This window comes from Equus przewalskii, chromosome 21, assembly GCF_037783145.1.
Source record: "Equus przewalskii isolate Varuska chromosome 21, EquPr2, whole genome shotgun sequence".
In the NCBI taxonomy this organism is placed as follows: domain Eukaryota; kingdom Metazoa; phylum Chordata; class Mammalia; order Perissodactyla; family Equidae; genus Equus; species Equus przewalskii.
In genome coordinates this window covers 23007295-23029255 of record NC_091851.1, presented here as the reverse complement: position 1 = coordinate 23029255, position 21961 = coordinate 23007295, and the positions used below count along the sequence as shown (strand labels likewise).

The 21961-nt window shown below is 51.0% G+C and overlaps 1 protein-coding gene across 1 annotated transcript in view; it reads right to left on the bottom strand.

Annotated features, from left to right (window-relative positions):
- The window catches only part of HCK (HCK proto-oncogene, Src family tyrosine kinase), a 40392-nt gene that overhangs the window by 9510 nt on the left and 8921 nt on the right, over nucleotides 1-21961 (bottom strand). Inside the window, exons 2-10 of the mRNA XM_008525252.2 lie at nucleotides 14218-14335; nucleotides 11446-11488; nucleotides 10981-11080; nucleotides 10053-10151; nucleotides 6782-6885; nucleotides 3703-3852; nucleotides 3230-3382; nucleotides 1500-1679; nucleotides 653-729 (exon numbers count right to left, since the gene is read on the bottom strand). Of these exons, the coding sequence (XP_008523474.1) occupies nucleotides 653-729; nucleotides 1500-1679; nucleotides 3230-3382; nucleotides 3703-3852; nucleotides 6782-6885; nucleotides 10053-10151; nucleotides 10981-11080; nucleotides 11446-11488; nucleotides 14218-14334 (1023 nt within the window). The 5' untranslated portion in view covers nucleotide 14335. The remainder of the gene's footprint in view (nucleotides 1-652; nucleotides 730-1499; nucleotides 1680-3229; nucleotides 3383-3702; nucleotides 3853-6781; nucleotides 6886-10052; nucleotides 10152-10980; nucleotides 11081-11445; nucleotides 11489-14217; nucleotides 14336-21961) is intronic.

The following is a 21961-nucleotide window of genomic DNA, read 5'->3' as shown; positions in this document are numbered from 1 at the left end:
GGCAGCACATCGGTGGCCCCAGTGAACCAGGCCTCCTGGGCCTCCTGCCCTTGTGCAGCCCCCTCCCACACTGCTGCTGGCTTGGCCCTGTGACTTCCTTTGGCCAGTGGGACATTAGCAAGCCTGGTGCAAGCAGAGGCTTCATGAGTGCTCGCACAGTAGGGCTTGGTCCCTTAGAAGACTCCTTGGAACCTCGCTGGTCTGCTATAAATGGGCTCCAGTTGGGCTACTGCGTGACGAGGGGTCACGAGGCGCGAGACCCTGGAGGAGGCGCCAGCGTCGCTGACATTCTCGCCCCGGATGAGCTCTCAGCAGAATGCATCCACATGAGTGGCCTCAGTTTCACCACGTGGAGCAGAAAAACCACCCAGCCAAAACCCACAGAATCATGAGAAATAAGAAATTGTTGTTGTTTCAAGCTCCTAGCTTTAGAGCGGTTTGTTACATAAGAAGAGATAACAAATATCCTACCCTGGGAAATTGCTGTGAGGACTAAATGAGTTAGTACACAGAAGGCGCACATAAAAAGTATGCCTTTATACTGAGCACCCAATAAATGTTAGCTATAATTATAGTCTGTGATCAATAAATATTTGTTGAATAAACAATTGAGTTCCTGCCCCCTCCCCTGACTTCCCCACCGGACTCTTACCTGGGCCGAAAAGTCAATGAGCTTCGGCAGGGGCTGCTTGCTACCTTCTTCACTCTTCAGGAAATCCAGCAGGCTTCCTGGAGGAGGAGAGGGGCCAACGTTCACTACTCTCACTAGTGGATGATGAAAATCGTTCATGGTCCTGGATTTAAATAACACTATTTATTTATCAGTCATAGTGTTTGAAAAACAGAGTTTGAGTGTTTTGAAAATGACCTTGTGATTGCTAGCCTGGTTCTTTGAGACAGCTGTGGGAGGCTGGAGGACCAGGCCTGTGGTTTTATAAGGCTGGCATACTTGTGTATTTAGAAAACAAAAAAAGTATTGAGATTTCAAATCACACTAAGCGAGGCTGTGCGAGGTGTTTCTGTTTATCGATAAATGGGCAGGGACTGAAAACGGTTGTGGAACAGTGGCCCAGAACAACCCCTGAGAAACCCTGGACCGTGCCAGGCAGGGGTGGCGTGGGACCCGTAATCTGAGGACTCTTTTCCAGAGTGCTGGTCCATGCAGGGAAGGTGGCTGCTGGGTTGGGGACGTGGGGGGAGTCCCCTGGCCCCTAAGGCTCACCGTGAACCCACAGCCACCTGCGGGGGTCTGGCCCCCCTCCCCTCTCCTGGCGGCCCCGCGTGTTCCCTTTCCCCTGGCATTCCCGTAATATAATTTCACCCCTCAACCAGCAGGGCTGGGCGGTTACAGATTAAGGTGCTCAATGAGCGCCTGTTGGAAGAGCTCCTGGCCAGACTGGGGGCATCGCAAGGGCAAGAACCACATCAGGGTCCCCTTTGAGTCTGCAACTGACCAGTATGAGCCACAGCCTGCATCCCCAGCCCCCAGGAGGCGGCACCTTTGGCCATGAACTCCGTGATGATGTAGATGGGCTCCTTCGTGACCACCGCGTACAGCTTCACCAGCTTGTCATGCTGCAGAGTTTTCATCAGGTTGGCCTCCGCCAGGAAGGCTTCCACGGACATGCTGCCCGGCTTCATCGTCTTCACGGCCACCTTGGTGTGCTTGTTGTAGGTGGCTGGGGGAGCAGAGGGAGCAGGAACGGGGGTCAGAACCCACTGCTCTTTTCCCACAGCCCTGGAAGGCCCAGCTGCAGACTGCCTCCTCCAGAACCCCTTCCCTATCCATGTCAGCCCTCAGACAGGGAAGCGGAGACCCGGGCTTCGGCCGCAGAGGTGGGTTGGAAGGCCCGTTCACCACTTCCCAGCTGTGTGCGCCCTTGGGCAAGTCACTTAACCTCTCTGAGCTGTGGTTTCCTCATTTGCAAAGTGGAAATGATCAGCACTCCCTTTGAAGGGCTGTCATAGGAATTAAAGAACGACCTCAAAACATCACTCAGATAATGTCAGTCACTCACACACTTTCACACACATACCACCTTTGCTTTGTTGCTCACTCTCTCTCCCACACATGCACACACACACCACTTTTGCTTAAAATGCTTTAATCTTAACACTGCTCTCAAGATAAATACCAGTCTCGCCATGGTCCACAAAGCCCTACACAGTCTAGCTTTGCCTGCTTTGCCAGCCTCATGATCCACCAAACTCCCCCTTGACTTTTGTATACCCATCACTCTACATGTCACTCAGTCCCTCAAGTACCCAACTCCCCCTCCTACCACAGGGACTTTGCACATGCTGTTCCCTACTCTATGTCACCCCTTGCTTCACCTTGTGAATCCCGTAAATCTCATAATTGTTCATGTTTCCATTTTTGCCTTGGCTGCCAGGAAGCTTGAATCCAGATTTGTGGTCTTCCTGTAGTAAGAGTCTAGGCCCTTATATAATATTTTTTGTTTCCCAGTCTCGTTATTCAGATCTGTCTTACTTTCCTCTCCATATTTTCCTGCCACATTCTCTTACTCAGTGCCTGGCACATAGTAGGCTCTCAATAAATGTAGTTGAAATACATGGATTTTAAATTTATTTTTTCTGGCTGAATTGTTTATATGCCTGTAAGGTGTCTTCACTCCCATTTGGAACGTGGTGGAGTATAAGCACAATGGGATGCACCAGGCACTGGGCCGGGCATTGTGTCTACCACACAATTCTGCAAAGCAGGCATTGCTGTCCTCAAGTTATTAGGGGCAGGACAGCAGGGGTGGGACATGCCTTTTTGGTGCCCCACGATGCCCTGGCATGGCGCTAGGCACACGGCAGGTGCTCAGAAAGCTTTTTCATCAGTTGCCAACATTGAACTCACCTGGAAATCTCCAAGCTGCATTTCCCCACTCTCAACTTTCATCACCCCAAGAGGCCTTTGGGTATCTCAACCCCAAACTCGTAGGCTGTTCCCAGCTCCGTACGAGGGAGCGGGTTCCTCCTCTAGGACTCCTGCTTCCCAGAAGGAAGTTTTTGACCCCAACAGGCCTGCCCTCAAAGGCAAAGCAGTGTTTGCATGGCAGGACAATTTGGATTGCTATCAGAGGAATTGCTCCTTTATGGTTATTATTCAAACCTCCCCTTCTGACCTGGGTGGCATCCCCACGTCGCCTCAGGCTGTTCCTGGAAGCAAGGACCTCCCTTCCCCCTCCCTCTTCTCCACCCTCTGGCCCTGGCGCCTCACCCATCCAGACTTCCCCAAACTGCCCAGCTCCAAGCTTCTTCTCCATCTTGAGCGATTCCCGGGGGATCTCCCAGGCATCTTTCTCCCACGGCTTCTGGGGCTTGGAGGACATGCAGGGCACTGTCAGCTTCTGGCAGAGTCCATCGCTCGCCTCTGGAAAAGAGCCCCTGGTCAGTCGAGGGCAGCCAGCTCCGGGCCAGCCCGAGGCTTTCCCTCGGAGGCCTCCCTGCCTGGTCCCCGGCATCTGGCCAAAGTCCCAAGAAGTTGCCAGCATCAGGGACCTTCCCAAGGGAGCAGAGCATGGTGAGATGCCTCCTCCCCCTCCGGCTCAACAGGCCTGAGACTTCAGGAGAATCCAAAGCAGCTGTTTGTCTGGGGAGGGTCCCGAGGAGCTCAGCGGCCGCAGTGCAGCCTTGAGCAGCAATCCTGGAGACGGGCCCACCCCGCTGGGATGCAGCCCCCGCAGCACTCACTCTTGTAGTGGGCCACCAGCTCCTGCAGGGTGCCGAAGGTGCTCCGCGGGGAGATGTAGAAGCCCCCGCTGTCCAGGGTCCGGATCTTGTAATGCTTCACCGTGTCCCTGTACTGGGGGTCGTAGTCTCGCACAGACAAAGAGTAGCTTCCTGCATCAGCCGGAGAGAAACCGCTCAGGAGGGGGACTCAGAGGCCTGCCACCTCGTGTCAGCACCCTGCACCACCTCCTGACATCCCGTAAGGCCACTGCTGGCTGGCACTGTCCCGGCTCCCAGGCAGGGGAGCACAAGGGTGAGAGTGGGCTGTGGGGTCAGGCTGCCTGGGTCCCCCTCCAGGCTCCTCCATGTCCAGCTCTGAGACCTTGGACAAGTGACTACGTCACCTCTCTGTGCCTCTGTTTCCTCATCTGTAAAATGGGAATAGCTATCTTAGCTCCCTACCTCGTCATGTTACCTGACAACTGAAGGAAGTAATGCTTGTACCCTACTCAGGATGTCGCGCTCAGTAAATGCTGGCTATCATCATCTTCTTCATTATTACTTTTTTCTCTGTCTGTCTGTCTATCTATCACAAAAGCCAAGATACCACACCAGTTCGGGAAAAAGTCAGGCTATTCAGAAACAAACAAGCAAAAAGATAAACAAAAGAAATCAGTCCAATCATTGAAATGGAAATGGAAACATTAAATATGGTAGGCTGGGGACCGGCCCAGTGGTGCAGCAGTTAAGTTCGCACATTCTGCTTCTTGGCAGCCCGGGGTTCGCCAGTTCGGATCCCAGGTGTGGACATGGCACGGCTTGGCAAAAGCCATGCTGTGGTAGGTGTCCCACATATAAAGTGGAGGAAGATGGGCATGGATGTTAGCTCAGGGCCAGTCTTCCTCAGCAAAAAGAGGAGGATTGATAGTAGTTAGCTCAGGGCTAATCTTCCTCAAAAAAATAATAATAATAATAATGCAGTAGGCTGAATAATGGGCCCCCAAGATGTCATGTCCTGGAACCTGCGACATGTTAGCCTCTCGGTGAAAGGGATTTTGCAGATGTCATTCTGCAAAAGGCCCAGTCAGGGATCTGGAGGTGGGGAGATTCTCCTGGGTTATCCAGGTGGGCCACTGTCATCACAAGGGTCCTCATAAGAGGAGGTAAGAGGGTCAAAGTCGGTGGTAGGATGTGTGTAGGTGGAAACATGAGCTTGGAGAGACGTGAGAGGGGGCCATGAGCCAAGCAATGCTGGTGGCCTCTAGAAGCTGGAAAGGCAAGGACACAGACCCTTTCCTGAAGCCTCCAGAAGGAACCAGCCTTGCTGACCCCTTACCCTGAGCCCAGGGAGAACGATTTCAGACTTCTGACCTCCAGAACTGTAAGATAATAGGCTCCTGTGGTTTTAAGCCTCTAAGTTTGTGGTAATTTGTTACAGCAGCAACGGGAACCTGGTACACATGACATCACATAGACCAGAAACACACAAGTCTTTCAGCCGTGACCACAGTTCTGCCGTTTGTAAGCTGTGCATCCTCGGGCGAGTTATTGGCCTCTCTGTCTCTCAGTTTTCTCTACCACGATAGCACTGTATCACAGGATTTTGAGGAGGTTTAAATTATTAAATGATTAACAACTGACCATATGTGCCAGGCTCTATTCTAAAAACCTTGTGTGAATAAACAGTGAATGAATATGAATAATATTCATTATAATGAATTACAATTATATGAATTATAATGACTTATATTATTAATTATAATGAATGAATAACCCCACAAGATAGAGGTCTTCTATCACCACCATTTTACAGATGAGGAGACTGAGGTTCAGGGAGGTGAAGTCACTCATCCGCAGTCACACAGCTGCTAAGTGTCAGAGCGGGGATTCAAACCTGGGCAGTGGCTCGGGGCCCTGCTCTTAGCCACTCTGGCCAGTCAAGGGGAGGCTGGCTTGGCTGACGCTGGATGGGGTGGGGCAGAATCCAAGAGGCAGCAGGATGGGACTGAGGGCACCCATGCTGAAAGTTTTATTAAATTGGCGAACGCACCCACTATGCCCCTACCCCTGGCGGACCGTGAAGGTGGACCAGGCATGCCTCCCGCCCTGCAGGTCTGAGACTGTTTCTTTGGTTTCTCTGCCCCGGTCTGCAGGATGGACCAGCCCAATCCCCCAGCTGTCCTGGGCACCGGGGGAGAGGGGAAGCCAGGGGCTGTGGACAGCTTTGCCTTTTCGTCCTCTTTCTTGTCCCCTGGGGGTGGGGAGGGGCTTGCTGGGTGGGAGGAAATAAAGCGTGAACAGTCGATGACCTGAACCACGGATCGTGAGTGGCATTAGCCGAGCCACGTTCAGGCGGCACCAATTCAGATATCTAGGGGCCGCGTGGAAGGCCATCCAGGTGCCTTTGATCGATGGCCCCAAAACTGTTTGCTCAGGGTACCGTGAGGTCGCACTTTACACGATTTACTTGATTCATTTGAACCAAGCAGTTTGGAGTCTAAACACGTTAGTAAGGTGCACTCTGTGTGTAAAATGTGAAGTCACAAGACCCTGTTTACATTCACTCCTCTGGGAAAATTCGCCTTGTTGCTGCCAGTTTGAGTTCTGCGATGTTTTCGGCATTGTTCTTGCCTCCCGTGCCGTGACCTGGCAGAAAGCCACCCTCACAGACAGGAATTTCGGGAAGCAGGTCGCCAACATCAAAACTTGCAAATACCTCAAAGGAGCCCTTTTAAGTGGAGTCCCAGAGGAGGCTGGCCTGGGGCTTGTCCTGCGGCCTCATCTACCCCTTGGAAGACGGGGGAATCAGGTTTGTGGACAAGACATTTTGTGATGGGTATTAAATAATACAAGCTAGTGAAGATCACACTTCAGCAGGATGTGGTTTTCTGGGGGACCATAACCACACGGGCCTCCTTCCATTGACCTAAGCAGGCAAGCACCGGGACTGAGAGGGCCCAAACCAGGCTGGAGAAAACTTGGCAGCCACGGTGGGCTGGGTGAGTGGTTCAGGCTTCCCCAGGTGCTGAGGGAGGGGTGGTGGCCCGTCCTGCCTGGGGCACTCCTGCAGGGCGGGGAAGGGTGGCGAGGGCTTAGTCACCTTTGGTGGTCTCACTGTCCCGGATCATGAAGGAGCCCAGCACGTTGCCAGGGGCCAGGAGTTGGCGCTCTGCATCCTTCCGGCTGATGCCCTTGAAGAACCACCTGGTGGAAAGGGGAGGGGGCAGCGTGGGAACCTGGGGTGGGCGGTCCTGTCCCGCTCGCCTGAGGAACCAGGATACCGAGGGCCTGGCTTCCTGCAGCATCACTTTTCCTCAAAGATTCTTTTGGAAAAACAACCAATCTTGTGATATTAAAACAGACATTTTACCAGTAGTGAATCCAGTTTGCTGAGACTGAAGCGTATGTAACTTGGGGAGTTTTCTTTAAGAAAAAGAATCCAGCATTACAAATGCAAAATGCCCACGGGTCATTCCAACAGCACCCAGTGTGAGGGACACGGTGACGAACTGAAAGACTGAGTGGGAAGATGAAGCAGCCTTAAGAACACTGTCAAAAGCTTCCTCCTGCCAATGTCACAGGAACACATGACGATCCCCTGAGGGCCGTGGAGGTCCATGTTGGGGAGGGCCTGAGCTTCCTCACCTTGTTTACCCTCCTCTGTGTACACAGAGTCAAATATAAAGCCGGCATGAATTTCTAAGCTAAAAGGTGAGATTTCAAATAATTTTATACTTGGGGCCCTATCTCTGGATCTTTTCTTTTTTCTCCCTGGATATTTGAGATATTGGGTAGAAAAGTTCAAGCAGCAGCCACCGCTGAATCCATTCCCCCCCTCAGTAGAGTGAGGAATGGTTCACTTACTATGATGGAAAAAGTCCCAGACCAGAGGTCAGCAGGGCTTGGCCCTGCCGCAAACCTGCTGAGTGACTTTGAGAAAGTAGCTTTCCCTCTCTGGGCCTCTGTTTCCTCTGTATCAACTGGGGGAGAAAGACAGCTAACATTCGTCGAGTTCTTGTTATCCAACTAACAATTCCATGAAATTGTTGCCTTCATTATCCCCATTTTATAGATGAAGAAACTGAGGAACAGAGAGAGCAAGTAACTTGCCTTGTGTCACACAGCTGAGAAGTGGTGGAGGCGGGATTCAAATCCAGGCAATCTAACCCTGGAGTCCAACATCTTAATCGCCATGCCGCACTGCCCGCCCAGCCCACCCAGCTTCTCTGCTTTCATTTTGTAAGGCGGTTCACACCATGGTAAAATATCTAAGCAACGCTAGAGGGTACACAGGGCAAACTGTCTTCTTGGCAAGTGCACCCCTAGGAAGTTATCCCACAGATCTTGCACAAGGAAGAAACGACATAGACACAAGGAGATTCACCCCAGCACGAGACTGGGAGCCACTGAAGTGACCACTGATAGGGGACGGTGGGGCATCTACATGATGGACACTCGGCAGCTGTAAAAAGGAAGGCGGATGTTCTAGGCGCTGCGTGGAAGACCTGAGCAAAGGGAGCGGAACAGTGTGTGTGGTGGCTCCCACGTGGGTAAAGCAAAGGGGGTGTATGGATTTTCCTACACAAGTGGAAAGCACTTCAGAGGACTCACAAGAAACTGGTTGCTTCTGGGGAGGGCAAGTGGCTCGTTGGGGACGGGTGGGAGGAAGACTTCACTCTTTATTCTAGGTCCTTCCACACCATTTGCATTCTGAAACACTTGAAGATATAGCCTATTACAAGGCGGGGGAGGAGGGCAGATTCCGCCCTGCTCTGATTCCCAGGGCCCCCCTGCCCTTCCCAGAGGCACCCTCTGCTAGCAGTTTCTTGATGCAGACGCAGACACAGGAGCCCGTGGGCGCACTGCAAGACTGATGTGTGTATCTAGGTCAGCGGTTCTCAAGGCGGGGCCCCTGGATCAGCAGCATCAGCCTCGCCTGAGAACTAGTTAGAAATGCAAATCATGCACCAGACAGTCGGGAGTGGGGCCCAGAAACCAGCCTCCAGGTGACACAGATGCGCTCAAGTGTGAGAACCACCCATTGAGGTTATCCCCTTTGTTTGCAAATAACCCACAATACTACTGTCTGCATGCTGCCTTTTTCACTGAACGCTTATATTGCCTTTGAGGAGTAAGGCCAGCTGTGCCTCCTCTGAGGCTGCTGAGATCGGTGCTGGGATTCTCTAAGTGTTTGGGGCCTGGAAGGGAAGAACAGAGCCCAGAGGCCCCAGGAGAAAGCCCAGAAGGGGACATAAGCAGCCAAGAGCCCCCCCACAGCGTGTGAGGGTGTGCTGCGTGGAGGTCCAGAACAGCAGGGTCAGTGAGGGGAGAGGAGCTTCCTCACGGCCACAAGAGGGGACATTTCATAGGCCAAGAGGTCTCATGTGCACTAAGAAGGCGACTTGAAGATGGGAAGAAGCCCACACATTTTAATTTCTAACGGGCAAGTCTCCCAAACCCTCAATACCATTTAGCCAGAGGGAGGAGGCAGAGGAGAAAAAAACATGGGGACTCTCATTTTTCGTCTTTTTGACCGTGGTCCTGAATTGGATCTACTGCCCCCCTACAGTGTAGTCATCTTTTTCCTGGTCAATCTCAGCCCCACACTCTGAGCATCTCCAGGGAGGAGCGCTGTCCGGCTCAGGAGGTAGCCCTGGAATAGGGCCGGGATACAGCAGGTGCTCAACAAGTGTCTTTTGGATGACCGGATGGATGGATGCATGGATGGATGGATGGACGAACTGTTTATGTTTTAAGAGTCAAGATAGACACAAAGAAGAACTGGCAGCCAAGAATGATGGGTCACAAGGACCTCTCTGAGGACAGGAAGATGTCATATTTGTCTAGAAGCCCTCTGCCTGGCACGGGGCTGGGGGAGGCGCAGGCTCATGTTGGTTGAATGAATCAAATGAGGGATGACTGGCTCACCTCTCAGAAGACCCTCCTTGCCATGACTGTATACTTCAGTCAACAAATATTTATTGAGCACCTACTGTGTGCCAGCCTGTGCTGAAGATGCAGCAGCTGCCAAGTCCCTGCCCTCGCACGCTCCCATTCTAGCGGGGAGGCAGACAGTGAGCATGCAAACAACCAAAGAAATAAGGTCATTTTTGCTAGTGGGAAGTGTTCAGAAGGTAATGAAACAGGTTTCTGTGAAAGAGAGAGGCACAGAGGGAACCTGCCTGTCTTCCCTGAGGGTGGTGAGGGAAGGCCTCTCTGAGACCCGAAGGGTGAGAAAGAGGCAGCCAGGCAAAAAGCCTGAGGAAGAGCGTGCCAGGCAGGGGAGACAGAGAGTGCAAAGGCCCTGAGGGAGGAACAAGGCCGGCTTTGCTCAGGCTTCCTTCTGGAGGGCAGGAACATGGAATACTTACTCCTCCGTCTCCAGAGAGTCCACGCGGGCGACGTAGTTGCTCGGGATATAGCCCTCTTTCCCCGTGGCCAGGGATCGAGCCCTCCACCACTCCCCAGACCTGAGGGGCAGGAGGGGGCAAAGGGTCAGGTGGCAGTAGGACTAACCCTGGTCCTCTTGGGGCCCCCAGCCTTGGCCTAGAATACCTCCCAACCCCAGGAAGATGGAGGGGGTGAGAGGCAGGGCCACTACTGTCCTGGGTGTCAGCACGTGCCCCTTGATCGGGGGGGAGGGGAGATCTTTACAATAGCCCCCACTGTGCATCCGAGGGTCGGGAACCAAGCCCTGTCCTTGTATTCACAGCCCACAGCCCCAGGTCTTTGCCCCGCCCTTCTTCCCTGGACTCTAGGCCTTGGCCTCACTTGCCATGCCCCAGGTGGGGCCCTGTGCCCGTGACAGACAGGGTGGTTCAGCTGGGGCCGAGAGCTGGAGGCAGTGGGCTCCAGAGTGTGACCAGGCATAACCACTCCCATCCTTGGGCCCCAGCACATACTGGACACTACTCCACTGATGGTGAAGACTGTAGGAGATCGAAGGGAGCAAACTCCGAGCTCCGAGGATTTCTGAATGCAAAGTCACCTCACCAGGGTCTGGTCTATAGGTAAGCCTGTAGCTTAATCACAGAGCCCAAGGAAGGCTTCCCTGAGAAAGCGCTTTCACCTGTTCATCCTCGCCTGGACGTGCACCATTAGTAAATACACAAGCCCCTTTATTGTGGCTTTCACCCAGGTTAACAGCAAACCATTCCTCCTCTATCGTGACCAGGTTCTCATCAGTCATTTACACCCTAGTATAAGATAGTCTATCAGTTTTTTTAATTGAAGCACAAAAAGAGTATAATTGAGTATCGGAGATAGGTATGTCTTAGGGGGAAAGGGATGGGCACTCACTCCTCCAGGACCACCATCTCATCCCCCTTCTGGAATCTGAGGTCTTCGTGGTGAATGGCCTCGTAATCATACAGGGCAATCACGATAGTGTCCTCAGCACCTGCAAGGAAGAGAGACACATGGGACGGCGAGGTCTTACCTGAGCGCGCCCACAGCCCTGGGTGCCTCCCATCTCCACCCCTGGCACGCAGCCCGCGAGCGTGGATGTGTCTGTCTCGCGGCAGCAGCAAGCATCTTGCCCTGCTGGGTGCGAGTCCCGAGTGTAAAGTGAACCGTGTTTTGTTCGTGTCACTGAACAGGGTTATAGAAACACAACAGCCTGAACAAAGTGCTTCGAGGGCAACTCAGGGGATCTTCCAGGGTGGTTTTGACTGTTTGGGATTTTGCTCCAAGCTCTGACGGAGGACCTAACCTCATCATTTCCATCACATGAGACCCAACCGCACATGTTTGCTGGATACTCACCCTCTGTGTGTCCGGGGGGGTTGTTGTTGCTGCTGTCAGGCCACTGCGGGGAAGAAATGCGAGGAAGGGATGAATCCAATAGTGTGTGGGGAGCCATGGAAGGTCTGTGTCAAAAGGGTACTCAAGAGCATCTCATCCCAGCCCCACGTGTCATGGGAGGAGGCCCAGAGAGGGCAGGCAATGTGCCCGAGGTCACACAGCACATTAGGGGCATAGCCACTAAAGATGCAGGTCTCTTGGGTTGTGGGCTCTGCCCTCGGCTGTGGACATACTGGGGGCCATGGGCTTGTGCCTTTCCCCTGACACACAGTGAGGGGGTTGGTCTACATCAGCATTTTCCAAGGTATGTTTGAAGCAACCCTAGGTCTGCCAACATATCCCATGAGCACAGGCTCCAGTATGTCTGTGAAACAACCTCAGTGTCCATCCGCAGGGGAGGTGGCATCTAAACAGGGGCGCTCTAGGCAGCCCTTGTAGGAGGAAGGGCAAGCTTCATTCCTGACACAGCCGGACCTCAAAGATACATCTCTCCAAGAATAAAGCTAGTTCTTGAGGATGATAAATATGAGACCTTTGTATAAAACACACACACATCCTAAATGCCTTCTGTGGACACAGACTGTACACGTGTGAGTGTAAATTCATAGAAAAAGCTTTGCAAGGGTCCACACCAAACCCACAACAGTTGACACCTCTGGGGAGGGGGCAGGGGTCAGTAGGAACTGGAGCTTTAACTGGACTTTGTGACTCTTGTTTTCAAGGAGAATGTGTTTGTGTGTCACACACATAAATAAACAGTAAAGAAGCAGGGTTTGGAGAACACTGAGAAGGACAGCATTTTCTGGGAGATTCACGATGCTCATTACAAAGACTCATGGAGGCTCTAGGAGTCCTCTGGGGAAGTAGCCTGGCTAGTCTAATGTTTATCAAACTGATTTGACCTCGGAACCCTTACTACCTAACCTTTGAACTTACAGAGAGAGGAACGATGAACAGCTGGTAACAGCACCCCTTAAGTCTGTTGCTCAAAGAGGACAACCAAAAACTAATGGGAGAAAACTCTGCCTCCCACTAATGACAAGCTAGAGGGTCTCAGAGAGCCTGAGAACCTGGAGTCCTAGGAACAGAGAGAGCCCAGGGTCATGCAGGTTGGGAGAGAGGCAGACCTGGGAGTGACTTAAGGTTTAGGACATCAGCTAGGATGTCACCAGTGTGAGAAGTCCAGTAGCCTCAGGCTGTATTAGTAGAGGTTGAATGTCAGAAGGAGGGAGGTGACTATTCCACTAATCGCCCATTCCTAAAATCAGTCCTGTTGTAGGCATCATGCCTGGAGAGGAGCAAGCAGGATGGAGAGAGGTCAGGAATCCACCCCCTGTGAGAGAGCATTTAGCAGGAGTGGGTGGGTGAGGGTGAGAGCTATGCCTTCAGTCTCTACAGGCTGTCATGGGACAAAGGGAGCAGATGCGTTTGGGGCAGTGCTAAGGGGTAGGTTTGGCATCAAGGAGTGAGGGTTATGGGGTAACAAGCCTCCCTTCAATACAAGGAAGAACTAAGGGGCCACCCCAGGAAGGAGCGCACGCCTTCCTCTGGAGGCAGCAGGCGAGGTGTGCTGCCCTGGACAACCTCAGATCAGGGGACGGACTAAAGGACGCCCACCCTCAGGGTTAGGAAGACCTGGCTCCACCCCTTCCCCCGCGTCTGATGCGGGGAGCCAGATCCTCTTTGCGCTTAGTCCCCTGGCTGTAAAGTGGCCTCCCAGCCTTTGGAGGATTAATGATGTGGAGACACCTCACTCCAGTGCCCGGAATGTAGCGGGTGTCCAAGAATGGTCACGACTGTGCCAGCTGTTCCTGCTGCCGGTAGTTCCGCACTCACCATTGCTAGTCCTGTGATTGTTACTACCATGTCACTACCGGTGCTGCTCTTCTGACTACCACTGTCACGACCACCGTTACTAACGGTGCTTCATCATGGCAACTTCTGCTCCCATTACTCCTGCTGCCACCGTGTCACCACGACCACCTTCACCACCGGGCCTGTCTTTAGCCCTTGGCTCCTGCTTCCAGGACTCTCGCTCCCGCCGCCGGTCCTCTGGCCCCCGCACTGCCCCTTACTAACCATGTGAACCTCGGCAAGCTATTCAGCCTCTCTGTGTCTCATCTGTAGAATGGGTATGCTAATAAAAATAGTGACCTCCAACAGGATGGCCGTGGGGAGTAAAGGTGTTCATAGCCGGGCAGTACCTAGGACAGCGCCTGGGGCCTGGGAGCTCCGGATGAGCATCAGAGAACTGAGTAAGCACCGCCCCCCCGCCCCCGTTAGCAGTCCCGCTTCTTTCACTGACTATTCAGGCTATTCTCCTGCCGCTGTTGCTCTCAGCCTCCCACTAGCACTGTGGTTACTATGCTCACTACACTTGTTACTACAGTTATGGCTATGATGCTCACGCTATCATCACTGTCGTTGCTTTACCAGCTGTTATTACTAGTCTGGTCACTGGTCACTCAGCACTGCTCAGGCTGCTGCCCAGGCTGGAGGCTGGCCGTGCTCACTGGTCGCTGGAGCCCGGGCTCATGGGCCAAGGCCTGGGCAGGGCAAGGAGAAGTGACGGCCTTGTTCTGGGTGCTCCCTGCAGACGGATCCTGGAGGGTTAGAGCACCCTGGCGGCTCCGTTTCACCCCAAGCACACCCTGCTCACCCTGGGAAAACAGGAGCCGGTGGGGCCATTTGGGGGAGCCTGGGGCAGCCGGGTCCCCGTCGTCCCCCACTCACCCGCTTGCCCGCGGACGTGGGATCCGGCACGTACACTGGGTTGTGCGGGTTGGCGCCGGGCTCCGACTTTGAGACCTTGCCTCTGTCGCGGAGGAACCTGGACTTCACGCACCCCATCCTGTGGCGGAGAGAAGGGACGTGAGCCCGCTCGCCCCGAGCCCCACGCAGGGGCGTCCTCGACGCTGGGGTCCAGGCTCCCTGCCCCCAGGTGGCTCCTTCGGGCCTTTCCGCGTCTTGCCCCCGCTGCCAGCCCGGTTCCTCCCACCCTCGACGCCACTGGGCTTCCCCATCCGCCACGTGCCCGCACAGAGCCGAGAAGTTGACATGGTCCAGCTACGATGGGGAGTTTATTCAGAGGATAAATCACGCGGGTCATGGAAACTCAACAGGTAGAGCCGCAGGGCAGAGTGCATGCTGGGCGGCCCCTCCACCCGCCAGCACCTCGCGCGCCGCTCCGCTGCTCCCCCGGCCCCAGCTCTGCTGCAGGGCTGCTGAGGCAACCGCAGAGAAAGCCTGGGGGGGGGGGGGGGGGGCGGGGGAGGGGGACGCTGCTCTGCACAGCGCCAGGCTCGGAGAAACAGTAAAGGAAAGCTGTGCTATTAATACAGAATAAATGACCACTTCGAATTTAATGACAAGGATGAGGTCACATAATGTGGCTTAAACAATCCAGCTGAATAAGAGTCAAGGCACCGTGTTCCTCGCATCATTTTATAATTGCCTTATAACAGCTTCCTTCCTCCCTCCCTCCCTCTCTTTTTCTTTCTTCCTTCCTTCCTTTCTTTCTCGTGGCCTTATTTGGTCATTCATTCATTCATTTACTCAGCAAACATTTCTTGAGCACTTTCCTAAACGGTGAATACGACAAGCAAGTTCATGCCCTCCAGGTGCTCACACTGGAGATGAATGGGAGACACAGACAAGAAACAGCATAACATACCCATAACGAGATAAATTTAGTTCGTGAAAAGCGTGAGGATGATAAAAGAGGACGTGATGGGAAACACCTGTGCCGGGCCCCTTCGGACAGGGTGGTTGCAGAAGGCCTCTCTGAGGAGGTGATGTTGGACCCGGGGCCTGAATGACACAAAGGAGCCAGTCATGTAACACTCTGAGGGAACAGTGTTCCAGGCAGAGAGAACAGCAAGTGCAAAGGCCCTGAGGCTGGAACGTGCTTGAAGAGAACAAGGCACTGAAAGGAGGCCATCGTGTCTGGAGATCGCAGGCAGTGGAGCGGAGGGTATGTGACGAGGCTGCCACATCTCGTTCAGCCAGTGGGGAATTTGGATTTGATTTTAATTAAGGATGATGGGAAACCACAAAAAGTTTTAGGCGGGAGAAGGACAGGATTCAGTTTGCATTTAAAAAAATCCCTCCAGCTTCTGGGTGGAGTGTGGACTGTAGGGAGCAGGGCAGGGATGTCCAGGAGTGAGATGATGGTGGCCTGGCCTGGGGTGGTGACTACTGAGGAGGTAAGAAGTGGATAGATTCGGAGGACATCTTGGCGGTAGAGCTCACAGATTTTGCTGATGGATTCATTAAATTTAAAGACACTTAAAGAAAACACATTCCCCTGATGGGAGTCAAAACTTAATTGTAAAAGCCGCAGACATATTTCATTCCTTTTCTCCAAAGGCACACATGTATTTGCTGAGAAGACAGGCTGAGAGCCGCCACATAAGGAAGTGATCGTTTTCCTCATCTCTGCACAATTGCAATTTTCTTCTAAAGCAGTTAGGACTCAGTTATACTTATCTTATTAAAATAAACATGTATTTGTGGTTTAAGAAAAAAAAAATCCCAAATTCCTAGGCTTAGGGGAGTTACTTTAAAAAAAAAAAGATGCTTTTTATTTACAAGGATATTTTTTTCTGTCCTAGTGGGAATTGGGAACAATTTACCAGCTCAAGATTTAAGCAATTTCTGCTTCATTTGCCTTTTGTGAATAAAGTAAGGAACCAGTTCAGACTCCTGGAGTGCTGGATCATTAATCTGAAAAATCATTGCAATTAATCACTGCTTTATATTTATATATTTATTATTTATATTATATATTATATATTTATATATATTATATTATTTATAATTTTTATATATTATGATTATAATATATTATATATTTATATATTATGTATGCATTTAAAACAGAAACCAACATCTCTCTGATTTGTGATAAATATGTATTACAGTTCCGGGAAATAAAATAGCGTATTGTGTGGTTTTGTATGACATAAAATTATATTACGTTTCATATATATGTATTTTTTGGGTGAGGAAGATTGTCCCTGAGCTAACATCTGTGCCCATCTTCCTGATGGCCTGATGAGTGGTGTGTAGGTCCACCCCAGGATCCAAACCGGCGAACCCCAGGCCACCGAAGCAGAGCATGTGAATTCAGCCACTACGCCAGCAGGCTGGCCCCGTTTCATATATTTTGATCAATGCAGGGCTGTTCTGGGAAGAGCACTGCTGCGTGATGTAGGTCCGCTTCCTCCTCCTGTCTGAGCGCCTATTAAACGTTATTAACCTGATCAGGAGCCAGCCCAGTGGCACAGTGGTTAAGTTCACACATTCCGCTTTGGAGGCCCGGGGTTCGCCAGTTCGGGTCCCCGGTGTGGACATGGCATCGCTTGTCAGGCCATGCTGTGGTGGGCGTCCCACATATAAAGTAGAGGAAGATGGGCATGGATGTGAGCTCAAGGCCAGTCTTTCTTAGCAAAAAGGGGAGGACTGGCAGCAGATGTTAGTTCAGGGCTAATCTTCCTCAAAAAAAAAAAAAACCAAAAACACGTGATCAATTTACATATTCAAGAGGGCTGCAGGGTTCAGAGGGAGGGGTTTCCCAAGGCCTTGTGTTCATTCATTAGGCCAGGCTGCCTCTGAGAAAAGGATGGTGGGGTTCCACCTGGCAGGGTGGTGGTGAGTGCAGGGTGAGTTAAAAAATGTAAGAAGCACTACAGAAATGTTAACCATCACCATTCTGTTGACTAGCAAATGTGGCCCTGCCCTGCAGCATGAAGCAAGCATAGTTTGCAATCCTTTGGCCCACAAGCTTAAAGATAGTGCAACATTTGGGAAGTTAACTTTTCAAAATAGGGAATTCCCATTAGTTCAGTTTTTGCACAATAAAGTGTGGTGTTTTTAAAGGGACCTACCAGCAGGAGTCAAATTTACATAAAATATGATTGTCCTCCTAAACCAAGAGAAGCATTCCACTGCCTGGTGTGGAGGGGCCTCAGAAACGCTCATTTTCCTGACCACTAGACCTGGAAATGTACTGTGAGCCACATAGATATTTTAAAATGTTCGACAGACATATTTTTCAAAGTAAAAAGAAACAAGTGAATTAATTTTAAGATATATTTATTTTTCCCCAATATGTCAAAATTATTAACATGTAATCAATATAAAAATTATCAATGAGATACTTTACATTCTTTTTTTTTTCATATTAAGTTCTTCAATTCCCGTTGTAACCACAGGCCCTCCAGGACAAGTTCAACTGACCCCATCTTATCAACAGAGTAATTGAGAAATTGTCTTTCGGGGCTAGCCTTGTGGCCTAGTGGTTAAGTTCAGCGCACTCCACTTTGGCAGCCTGGTTTGGTTCCCAGGTGCTGACCTACATGACTCATCAGTGGCTGTGCTGTGGTGATGACCCACATACAAAATAGAAGAAGATTAGCACAGATGTTATCTCAGGACCAATCTTCCTCAAGAAAAAAGAGGAAGATTGGCAACAGATGTTAGCTCAGAGCGAATCTTCCTCAGCAAAAAAAAAAAGAAGAAGAAGAAAAGAAAAAGAAATTGTCTTTCAGAAAAATTGCAAAGTTGCATAGCCAGAGCATGTGCAGAAGAAAAATTCTTCACCTGAAATGACTGTTTAAGTACAGATTCTCCTCTCCACAGAACCAAGGGATGGGAACATGACTGGAACATAAAAGTCAGACTCTTGGGGCTGGCCCTGTGGCCGAGTGGTTTAGTCCGTGCGCTCCGCTGCAGGTGGCCCAGTGTTTCGTTGGTTCGAATCCTGGGCGCGGACATGACACTGCTCATCAAACCACGCTGAGGCAGCGTCCCACATGCCACAACTAGCAGGACCCACAACAAAGAATATACAACTATGTACTGGGGGGCTTTGGGAAGAAAAAGGAAAAAATAAAATCTTTAAAAAAAAAAAAAAAGTCAGACTCTTATCGGAAGCAAGGGGTCCATCATTTGGGAAGATCTGGTGTTAAAATTCCTTCCCCACCTCACGATAAAAGTTTAGAACCTCACCATAAATGTTTGAAGCCCACCAATCAAAATCTGTCCCACCAGCATTTCCACGTGCCAGCCTGTTCTCCCTCACCTCTTAAATTTTGTCCCAAATCCTGAATCAAGGAGACAGATGTGAGGGCCCACGCCCCTTATCTCTCTGCAGATCGATCTCACAGAACAAAGCTGAATTCTTTTCCCAAAAGCTGATGCCGTAATTAATTGGCTTGTTTGTGAGCATTGGGTCGAACCCCTTTTTTTGTTTTTGAGGAAGATTAGCCCTGAGCCAATATCTATTGCCAATCCTCCTCTTTTTGCTGAAGAAGATTGGCCCTGAGCCAACATCTGTGCCCATCTTCCTCTATTGTGTATGTGGGATGCTGCCACAGCATGGCTTGACGAGCGGTGTGTAGGTCCATGCCTGACGGGATCTAAACAGGCAAACCCCCGGGCCGTCGAAGTGGAGTGCGTGAATGTAACCACTTGGCCAGGCGGCTGGCCCCAGGAGAACTCCATTTTTTTATGGTAACACCAGTGTGTATTTTACACATACAGCGCATCTCAGTTAGGACTCGCCATGTTCCAGTGGTCAATAGCTGTGTGTAGCTTAAAGCTACTGTATTCAACAGTGCAGACACAGAATGTTCCCATCACTGCAGCACAGCAGAGGCTGGCCTTGCTCATGTCTGTGCCCCTCAGCACTTAGCTCAGCACCTGCCGGGCATACAGTAGGAGCCTAATGCACAACTGGTAAATAAATGCACGCCCAGAGCCCGTGCTCTGTGTAGTCAGTCCAAAGTAAAAGCATCAGGATGTGGCTTCTGCTCCAGACACTGAGTGGAGAAGGGAAGACTGGACAGAGAGAAGGCTATTCCCAAGCCACGTGCAAAGGTGCTGTTGGGGATCGGCACAGATGGTCCGAGCGATGCAGAGATTGCTGAGGTACTTACTGAGAGACGAGAGCAAGCTGCAAAACATATCCAACATCAAGCCATTTTTGTAAAATGGATATATATCCATGTTCTGCCACTAACCTGTGTATGTCAGTATGTTCACAGAAAAAGCAACCTGTTTATAGTAATTGAGCAACAGGATAATGCGTTAGGTTTTGAAGAATGGGGAGGATTTGAATATAGATTTAGGGAAAGTCAAGAATGTTCCAAAGAACCACTGACTTCCAAAAAGGATCTGAGGGAGTTTATAGTATTAAACCACATGCAGAGCACTTCAAGACTCAAAAACAGTTATGCTACACCATTTAGAAAGGAAATATTGAACCAGAGGCCCAGGGTGTGACCGCCACTGCCATTGGGTCCTAGATTTATCTCTGAGCTTCCTAGAAGCCAAGATAAAAATGGGAACTTGTATATTATCGCTATAAAATCCCAGAAAACATGGAAATTTGTTGATAGAAACAATTTTTTTCTTTTTTTTTTTTTGAGGAAAATTAGCCCTGAGCTAACATCTGCCACCAATCCTCCTCTTTTTGCTGAGGAAGACTGGCCCTGAGCTAACATCCGTGCCCGTCTTCCTCTACTTTATATGTGGGACGCCTGCCACAGCATGGCTTGCCAAGCTGTGTGTAGGTCTGCACCCGGGATCCGAACCAGCGAACCCCAGGCCACTGAAGGGGAACGTGTGAACTGAACCGCTGCGTGACCAGGCTGGCCCCAGAAACACATTTTTTTTGAGCACTAAATTCAAAAGAGAATTTATTATGTGGGTCCTCATATAAAGGTCACAGAAGGACAGAACGGACAGTTTCTCCAAGTGTGATTTGGCAGCAGAGTCTGCAACATGCTAATGAATGGTCCCCAAATAGTTGGTGCTGGTGTTTGGATGGGTTTGGGAACCATGGGACGGGGTGGGGGTGGGGAGAGGATGAGGGAAGAGGTTTACATAGCCTGGGGCTTCTCTGCTTGGTGGGGACTTCAGATGCCCTGTAACAGAGTGGCTTGAAGTGAGTCAGAAAGGTAACAGAATGCCTGGGTCCTCTGAGTGTGGCCAGTGTGAGGACCAGCATCATCATCATAGGGAGCTGTTAGAAGTACAAGAGCTCGGGCCCCGCCTCCCAAATCCCCAATTTTAACAAGGCCCAGGTGATTCGCGTGATCGCTCTGGTTCAGAAGCACTGGCGTAGTGAACATCTTTTGTTCTTGCTTCTGCAGCGTCCATCCCTCTTCTGATAACCGTGCCTGGACTTTCCTTTGGGAAACCAGCCTTCTCCCACTCAGTGCCTGGGGCTTCAGGGGGCTGACCCTACCCTTGCCTTGTGGGATTGACAACTTGGTACTGGCCTGACCAATCAGAGAATTGCATGTCCCCCTGGCAACCAACAGTGGTTGCTTGGGCTATTGGAATGCTTATGATCCCAGCTGAGGTAATCAGAGTCTGCTCTAGGATTTTGCTGGAAAAAGTAGAAAAAGGCACTCTCTTTCTATAAGGGTTGTTGAGATGTAGCAACCTGGAGCTCTTGGGAGCCATCCTGACATCATGAAGGGAGAGGCTGCCTTAAAGTGAAGCCACCACAGAGGACAGCAGAGCTGAGCAATGGAGACAAAGTGATTCCTGAGGACATTTTTGAGCACCTAGATCCAGCTATACCTGCAACTTTTAACCCTCAGGATTTTTCTGGTTCATGAGCAAATAAATTCTCAATTTTGTCTAAGCCAGTTTGAATTGGATTTCTGCCACTTGTACCCAAATATTCCTTACTGATTCTTGCATATTCCTGGGCTACACTCTGGATTGAATAAACCAGAGTCTCTGGGGAGAAGGCCTATAATCTGCATCTCTAACAATTCTTCAGGAGGTTCTTATGCACACCAAAATTTGAGACCCACCAATGTAGTGGAATGAGGGCTGAACTTGGGGTCAGAATACTTGGGTTTGGATCCAGGTTCTGCTACTGACTGGCTGTGTGACCTTAGGTAAGTCACTTCCCCTTTCTGAGCCTCATTTTCATTTTATTCCCTTTAAAATAGGAGGCACTTGCTTCTCAGGCTTGGGCCGAGGTCCTGTGTGACAGGGATGTGAAAGGCTTTTTAAAACATCTGAACACATATTTCTTGTGTAATGTGGTTGCAAACAAGGCTCTGAGAGCAGAAGTGACCCGCCGGGCCCCAGACTAGCTTAGAACTGCTGACCCCTGGCAAAGACACTTCCTCGGGTCACTGCTGAACTCCTGGAACCTGAAACCCGCTCTTCGCCCCCTCAGCTTCTGCAGGCTGCGTGGGAAGGAAAGGAGAAAGGTCAGCTCGCTTGCCCCGGCTGCTTCTCATGATCACCACGCTGGCTGCCAGGCCCCGGAGACTCCTCCTGCCCCCTCAGAGTCAAGGATGTCCCTGAGCATCCTGTCAGGTGGGCGGCAGATGATTCTCTGGGAGCTTTAAGGCTCAAGCAGAGGCCTGCGAGGGCTGGGGGTGAGGAGCCCCGGATTCTGGGCCCACCTCTGCCACAAGCTCACTGTGTGACCTCACGCAAATCC